The sequence below is a fragment of the Monomorium pharaonis genome, chromosome 8 (genome assembly GCF_013373865.1).
Source record: "Monomorium pharaonis isolate MP-MQ-018 chromosome 8, ASM1337386v2, whole genome shotgun sequence".
In the NCBI taxonomy this organism is placed as follows: Eukaryota; Metazoa; Arthropoda; class Insecta; order Hymenoptera; family Formicidae; genus Monomorium; species Monomorium pharaonis.
In genome coordinates this window covers 5,530,217-5,539,160 of record NC_050474.1, presented here as the reverse complement: position 1 = coordinate 5,539,160, position 8,944 = coordinate 5,530,217, and the positions used below count along the sequence as shown (strand labels likewise).

The 8,944-nt window shown below is 40.7% G+C and overlaps 1 protein-coding gene across 1 annotated transcript in view; it reads right to left on the bottom strand.

Moving 5' to 3' along the window:
* Positions 1 to 472: 472 nt before the first annotated feature.
* LOC105834882 overlaps positions 473 to 8,944 on the bottom strand; it is a 105,228-nt gene continuing 96,756 nt past the window's right edge. The window contains exon 5 of the mRNA XM_036291571.1: positions 473 to 3,721. Coding sequence (XP_036147464.1) covers positions 3,288 to 3,721 — 434 coding nt within the window. The 3' untranslated portion in view covers positions 473 to 3,287. The remainder of the gene's footprint in view (positions 3,722 to 8,944) is intronic.

The following is an 8,944-nucleotide window of genomic DNA, read 5'->3' as shown; positions in this document are numbered from 1 at the left end:
TGAGAGTGTGTATACGTCTCCTCCGCGTGCGGGGCCCTAATTGAAGGTTTGCCTCCGCCGCGGATATCGCGGTCATTTACAATTTAAATGGCGTCTCCTTTATTCATCGACCGTCGGGGGCCTCGCGATTCCCCGGGCGGTTATCCGATTCCTCGGGAGAGGCCAGGCGCCCCCGATCGACCGCGAGGTCGACGAAAACGCAAGCGCGAAATAAAAAAAAAAAAAACCTCTCCCTTGACGTTTTTCGGGGGTGACGGAGGGGGGGGGGGCGCGAACGCGGGTACCGGAAATTCTCGAGTGCCGCGATTGTTCGGTCTCCGGTCGGAAACCCCGGCACTCCGGCCAAAATCGAGTAGGCGCCCACCCCCTCCTCCTCCTGCTCTTCCCTTCGGTTTGGATGCTCGATAATCTCGATCGACTTTCACGCACGCGCGACTGCGCTCGATGTATTTTTAATCCTTTAACGCGCGTATTTTTTTTTTTTTTTTTTTAATAACACCTCGACGGGAAGGTGAAATTGTTAAAAAATAGCTCCTATCTCACCACGATACGGCGGACAGCCAGTGTGCGTCAGCTTTTCAATTCGGCGGGTTTCCGTTTCGTAAGATTCGAATAGCCGAAAGCTGTTCAATAGCCGAATAATTTCGAGTACCGAAAGACTACACGCTTGCGCCAGTTTGTCAAGGATACTCGACACAACGCTTGAAGGGAAAGCCCGGATCCGACGCGCGATCCGCGCTTTGTCGGTTACGCTCGCCCGTAAAAATGCAAAACAACGAGACACGATGGGTGCAAAAAAAAAAAAAAGAATTAGGAGATACGCGGAAGGGACAGCGAGAGTGGAAAGGAAGAACGTCGAGATGCGGAGACACGTGGAGGAGAGACGGAAGACGAGGACAAAGAAACGAGGAAGCGAAAGAGACATGGGAGGGGAGGGACAGCAAGTGCTCTTGGACGTGAGTTGGAAGGATATTCTTTATGAAAGGATTTGAGGGACGAGCAAGAGAGAGAGGGCCCCTCCCCGGCTTGTCTTTAAACCATGAAAAAGCCTCAAGTCTGAAAGTTAAAGCCTGAGTTCGCGAAAATGAAGATCCAACCAAGTAGCCTTGTCGCGAGGGATTTCCGCGTTTTTGTCGACCCCCACGCCTTTCCACACTCCAGCATCACGATTAATCAACGCGCGAGCGACTGTAATCAGTTTTATTTGCGTATCAAAAAATGTAATATCTAATGCGCTCTAATCTTTCGGATTTTAACACACGTTTTTTTTTTCCATTTGGCTTTGGCTTCATATTTTTGTATTTCTTTTTGCGTTTATATTTTTGATTTTACTTTATATCCAACTTTCCTCGGTCCTCGGTCCCTCAAACACTTTCGTATAATTTCGAGTGTAAGAAGATGAAAATCATTCACGGCGACTCGGAAATTACTCATAAATTGACCTGATAAATTCAGGTTTGTACCGACAGGGCGGACGGACGGAAGTTAAGTTCTCGGCAACTTTTTGCCCTCGCCTTTCCACGATCTTTACGACGTCCCGCGGACGGAATTCTCTCGCCGCTCCGTCGCGGCTACGAAAATTGGATTTACTCGAGGATCGATAAACAGTCTCATAAATCTGTCCATTATCGTCTCGTAAAGTTCTCCATGCGAACCGTGGATCTGTCATGCACGCAGACTGTGCACGTCTATCTGCGAGTTGCTTATACACGGTGTCCCAAAGCCGTCGACCTCAACTTTTATAACACTCTTTTCAGTTAACTCGTATTTCGATATTCGCGAAGTTCAAAATTTTCGTCGAATAAGTTTCGCAAATAAATTTTATGTCTTCAAAAAATTTAACGAATTTTACCAAAATATTTTTTATTCGTAAATTTATTACAAAGATATATTGAGAATTTAAAAATTACAGTAATTCTGCCTCGACATTTTTCATTGGAGAAAAGAAATTTTTAAAAAATCTAAATAAGCTATTATTAAAACAGAAGAGTAATACTTGTGAACACCCTGTATACAACGTTCTCTCCTTTGTCAGGGAGAAGACATCATGCACCGAGGAATTGCTTGAGAAAAGGCTGGAAGGATCGAGAACTCGACATGGAATTAGCGCGGCATCTCGAGATGCTGGAGAGATTCTCGACACCGTCTATATGCTTTCTTCGCTTCATGTCGACGGCATGAAAAGTCGTCTTCATCTTTAACCCTTTGGACCCTACGTTTGGCGCGATATAAAGGATACTATCGACATTTCGCATAAAAGTGTCAAATTCGGTGATTTCTTTAGATGTGACCGTTAGCAATCGTCCGCTATTATTTTCCTTTATAAACTTTAGCAATAAAACATCTATTCTATAAAATATATATTTGTTGAAGAATCTAATCTATTTTTAAAATTTTATTATTAATCTCTCAATACTTATACTTTTAAGGTTTGCTTTCATATAAACCTTCTATCCTTTTATAATAAAGACCAGTATAAGACTTTTATAGACCTTTTGACATAAAAAATTAATTCGTTTGCAAAATTTCCCTATATCAAATTTTTTAGCTATTTTAGTTCAATTGGACTTAAAAGTGTCAAATGTCATTTTTGACACTTTTAAGTCCAATTTTCTCAAAAACGTGACGTGATAGAATAATTTTATTAGTGAGTCGCTTTCAGTGATAAAAGATCTTTAAGGTATTAAGAATTACCTTCATTTAGGATCTAAAAATAAGTTTTAGATTTGTGTGAGAAAGAGAGAAATGAGATAAATAGTGTTATTATAGAAATATTAGAAATGTTTTTTATCAAAATATTATGAGATGATATATAGTGTTTAATTAGCGAAATTCTTTATCATGGCTTTTCCGTAGCAACATAGCGAATAAATACGTTGTGTAACGGAAAGTTGAAAGTCTAAAAGTTTGGAAATTACAGTTCGTAGGACGATATTCTCCTCGCGTAAAATCTCAAGTTGCAAATCGTAACTTAAAAAGTAATTAAATTAAATTAGTACAAACAAAATGGAGAACGAGTGCAATCGTAAAACAACCCGAATACAGAGAAATATATTTTCAATTGATCATTTTTCTTTAGTCTGCCTTTTCAATCCAAACGATGCCGTTATTGTATTTATATTTATTGATTGCGAGTGTTTCAATTAAAGTTGAATTGGCACCATTATTGTGCCATTCAAATTCGCCGACTGTCAGTCAACTGTTTGTGTTTTTTTCTTCCGTATTCAATAAAAAATAATAACTATGAATGTGTTGCAATATTACGCAAATCATATTGTTAAATATATTTAAATCTTGTGATGAGAATTAGCGGAATTTCGTGTGAAAGCGATGTAATATTGTCCGATGATGCAAAAATATCCTAGATTCTGTTTATTTGCAAATAAAATAGAATCGGTCCTGCGACATTTGAGGCTCCTTGTATTTGAGCAAAAAAAAAAAAAAAGAAAACGAAGAAAGAATAAATATTTGCCGTTAAACGGTAATATAAAGAATAGATTTCGCTGGCAGTGGAGCTTTAAGATTCGTTGAAAAATCTTACCAGGAAGCTGGTGAAGTGACGATGCGCGAACGTCTTCATAACGGAAACGGGGGGCTGAGGGGGCCGCCGGTTGGTGAGGATGGCTGACGGGGGATGTACAGAGAAAATCTCGGCAGAAATCCTCGTCTAAGCCGAGGCCGGCTCCAGAATCCAGAATTCTCAATTCCGCGGCGGAGTGTGCTGAAAGAAGCATGAGTCGAACGTTAATTTGGTGTCTGCGCCCTCGTCGACGCATCGGCCCTTTTTTCTTCCCCTTTTCTCCTTTCGCTGCCCCTTGTCTCTTCCTTTCTCTTTCATTTACTCACTCTCTCTCTCTCTCTCTCTTGCTCTCCGACTTTCTCCGTAACAGTCGCGACGTGGACCAAGTGCATTAAAATAAATTAATTTTCATGAGATTTTCCCGTAGCGAATAGCCGTTACGGGGCTTAAAATAATAATTCAACGAGCCGCGTGGACGGAATTTGCATTTTGACGGCGTGGCACGCTTCTACGCGATGCCGGCGAGAGCCAACTCGCTCGATGAAGGGATGAAACCAGTGGCGGACTAGGATCTTACAATACCCGTTCCGGGATATTACAATATAAAGAAACTTTATATGAAATATAAGTCCCAAATGTATCATACAAAAATATTGCAAAAATTGATTTTTTTATTGAACCAATACTAAAACAAAATCAATCCCCGTGCACCATTTTATTTTATTATATACTCCTTAAATTATAAACTCTTATAAATTCTTTCATTCTTTCGACTAGTTTCGAGAATAAAATTTCAGAAGCATCTTCTGAATAAATTCAAAATAATTGTTGAAACAATATTATTTTTGAGGAAAAAGAAACTCCAGAATTTACTTTGAATTATAAAACTCGTCCTTTCATTACGTACAAATTTGATTTGCTTTGTTGGTTTTTTGGAAAATAACATAAAATATATGAGGGCCTCAGGAAGCTTTCATCCGCCAGTGAATGTGTACAGACGCGAGGGAAAAAGAGAGAGAGAGAAAAGCAAGGAGATCGTGGTTCGAGAACTAAAAGGAAAGAAGAAAGATGGATGAAGAGACGCAACGAGATTCTGGCAAACGTATTTGTTTTCGGTACGTGGTTACATCGTGACGTGACGATGGAAGTGATAGGCGTCCTGCGGATGTCACAGTGTAACAACAGTGTATGTGCACGCAGCTGTACATACACACGTTGTTTCGCGCGCGCGCACGCGCGCCCGTGTGTGTGTGTGTGTGTGTGTGTGTGTGTGTGTGTGTGTGTGTGTGTGTGTAACAGTGTAGTGAAATACGTAGTGCAGCGTTGTGTCGAGTCCTTTTTGCCGCGTAAAGATATACGACGAAAATGGATTTGATGCACGGATACAGTTTGCGAGAATGCTCTTTGTTGACGCGGATACTATCAAAGAGCTAATGCAAATGACACTGGAGCAATAGAGTTCCTTCTCATAAATACTAGGTTTTTTAAGTATATAAAAATTATTACAGCAAACATTCCTTTCCTTTAATGACATGAAAATGTGAGATATCAGACAGATATAATGCAAATTATTAGAAGACATAATAAAATAATGAAATATCACAATCAATCATAATAAAATAATATAATATCACAATAACCAATAATGTAATTTTATACAAAAATAACGAACATTAAACAATTTATCAGTATAATGTAAATAAAATTGTTAGAAATAGCTGCAATTGATTACGTTGCAAGACAAATCTTTACAATTCTTTGAGGAATCTATCTCTGATTATTTTTTGGATCCAACGTAACGTAAAAACTATGCTGGGCGGTAGAAAATAAACTTCGCGAACTTTCAAAAGGTATCCTCGACTTCTTTATGAATGCAGAATCGTTTCCGTAGCGCAACCGGCGGATGCCAGCCATACGTATTCTTCCTCAGAGACGACAGTTATCAGACAGAAAACAAAGGAAGCGATGAATAAAAGGAAACCTTTATCCGACATTCCCAATCCCTCGATACTCGGGCAGAAGCAATTATACGCAGCTGGCACGGTTGCGACGTTGAATCGATCGAGCTCGATTCGGACGACCCCATGAATGCCGAATAAAATCGATCGCAGATAACGGCGACGGGGTCACCGATATCTCAATGTACCAGATAACGTCAATACTTCCCTCTCGTTATTTTGACATTAATACACGAACTCTCGAAGTACCAGAAATAGACGGTATACATCTTAACTGCGCGCGTCAATATTCGGAGGAGTGAAATTCTCATTTCATATTTGGGACACGTGTGTCGCTCGTGATGCTCGACATTCTGATTAAATCGCGAGACAGGGATAGTTGTCGGCCAACGCGAGATTAATTCGTATTTCTTTTTTAATGTTCGTTTCGAAGTTAGAGAGAGCGCAATAAGCGAGTATCGCCCGACGGAATACAGGGAGCGCATTACGAAGTAGCTACACACGAGGAGGAAAATCAGCATCGGAATCAACCGGCGCCTAGAGAATCTCTCGCGCGTTTCCCCACGATTCGACACGCTCGTTTCCCTCCACGGGCACGACCTAGTTCTCGAAAGGAGTCACGGCTAGTTACCCGTCTCTCTCTCTCTACGTATCTCTCTGCCTCTGCTTATGAGAGCTCCTCGCACCGTAATCGCGAAGAACGCGGATCCGCGATTCGTGTTTTGCGCTCAGCATCGCGATGCATCGTACATATGCAAAGGGGTAGGGGGAGGAAGGAAGGGTGGAGAACAAGGGAGATCGAGGCAGTATGCTCCTGAGGCACCCCCGGAGAGTCGACAGCGCGACATTAGAGGTTGGAAGTTTCGCAATTTGTTCCCGGCGCAGCGCGCGGCCTCAAAATGCCCGAGCGGAGCAATCAGCCTCGCTGTCCTGGGAGTAAGACGACCATTTTTTCCTTTGTTCCGGACACGACGGACACGGCGGAGAAAACCGACTGAATTTATCCCGTCCGTGCACCGCGCCGCTGGCTTGGCCGTCTCTCTCTCTCTCTCTCTCTCTCTCTCTCTGTCTGCTTCTCTTTCTCGTAAGTGAAGCTCCGCTAAGCCGCTCCGTAATTTGTACTGCTCGATACTTTCGTATGCAAATCGTGGGACAGCAAGAAGGTAGCGTTTCTGCTTGCTACGCTCACGACAAAATTCGCGAGCGAGTTGCAGTGCGTTCCACGCTTGCTGTTCTATTTCTTCTCGGTTGCATCACCGTTATTACCGTTATTTACAAAGACCTTGGTTGCTTTACCGTTTTTAATATATGAACATAAGAACGATAAAATGGGAGAAGAAAGAAGAGCAGACGGCAAGATTGATAAAGAAACCAGACACGAAGGGATCTTAAAAATTTAGCTGAATCTAAAAATAATTTTGTATTATCAAAATAATTATAAAGTCCAAGCCATTCCAGCAACCAGCCCGAGCGATCCACATAATTATTTTCCGATCTGTAGCCGCGGCTAAAATCTTTAGATACCTTAGCAGAACAGTTCTTTCTGCGTACGGTTGCATGCGCGTTCTCGGTAACGTAAGAATGTACTATGATACACGTTACGCTCGGCTGAATGGAATTTATCCAAATCGAAAGGTATGCGCGTAGTAGGTATCGTTGCGTTTCTTCGAATCCTCAAGGTTATCTGAACGCTCTGGGGCTCTTGGAATGTTCCAATCGCTGGAAATGTGGTAAGCCTTTAAGATCTACAACAACTCCCAAGCTTTTAAATCTTTTGAGATCCTCGAAACTTTTAGTATTTTCAAGATCCCCGCAACTTTTCCGCGATATTCAAGACCGCATGGCTGCGAGGTATTTGAACAATCCTGCACAGTGTGACATGAAATTTCTTATCATAACTTCAAAAGTGTTGACACTTATCACGTTATGTACGTACGATAACAATTTAACTCGATCAAAAAGTTTTTCGTCCCTTCTATTAAGCAAACATTCCAATATGCCGGACGCAGAGATGTGTTATATAATACAAATGACGGGAGAAGCCTCAATTATTTCGCGTTGTCGTTTGCCTTCTCACATTATACTTTGTTTCCGTAACAAAAAGAACGTCCGCGGTGCATATGTTCTTAACAGGAAAGGATGGGATAAGATATTACAATATGCCCCGGTCATGCCTCGACGTCGTGGAATCGATCGAGTAGCCGGTTTCCGAGAGCGCGTCTGGTCCAAATATTTGCGGGAGCCGTTCGTGCGGTGGAAACCCATTGCACTTCCGGCGGAGCGTGTAAAGCGAGACGCTACGAGGGGAAGCCAAGCGCGGCCGCCGCAGCCGGCTAAGATTTTCCAAGCTAAAAGGTTACATCGCAACACACACCGACGTTGTATGCCTTATGGATTAATCCGGAAGGGTCGCCGTTTGACTTTTGGCAATATTTAGACACCGTGGCAGTTTAATGGATCCGCGAGAAACGTGTTTGTCCATATGCAGCGAGACATGATCGATTTGCCGTGCAATTTCGACGTTAGTTTGCCTGAATTCAAATGCCATTTAATACTTAACTGTTTCTCAAACACTTATCTGTTTCAACAGAAATATCTGACAATAAGTGTTAATTAAATTCCTGCTACGGATGAATAAAAAAATTAATCTGAAGAAAGATGATATTATGTGATCTTTCTTTTTTCTACAATTTTTCAAATTTTATACAGAAAGAACGATCTTGCTGAATTACGAATCTGAAAATAATTATGCTGGATGTTTAAGCCGGTTGCTGGAAAAAGCTAGAAGAAATTTTTGTAGCAGTATTATCATGCTTAAGTGTCCTACATAATTATTTTGATAAATCAAGATAAAATTATTTTTAGAGCTGTGTACCTAGCTAAATTTTTATACTTCACGGTAAAATTATTCTTTCCGTGTACAGGTACATGTTACAAGTGTAAAAATTTCAGCATATATTTTTCGAAAATATAAAAATTCTGTGAGGGATGTAAAGACACGAAACGAGGTGAAATAATATTCGCGAGTTTTCACTGCTGCGCTTCTCCTATAAGAAGCAGGGTATATGCGGCAAATTTCTCTGACATAAAAATTGCATTAATATGATATTTCATGTGCCGTATTTCGATGTTGCAATGTCCCTTCTGTTTCTCGAATTATTATAGATAAATACGAAAGAGAAATATAATGTATTCATCCTATAATTAAAAAATAAATAAAAATTTTATTATTACTAAAGGCTATAAAATTTTATTAATTTGATGTCAAATAATAAAATAATTAAAGAAGTAAAAATATTTAATCTTTTTCTTTGTCAAAGCACGAAAGTTTTCGTTAGTTTTCGACAAACGCGAAGAATGATTGATTACTTCTCGATACTTAGTGGAGCACAAAATGTTGATATTGATCGTAATTCGATCACACACTGAGTCTTACGTAGCTCCAGTACTCCAATTTCCAATAATA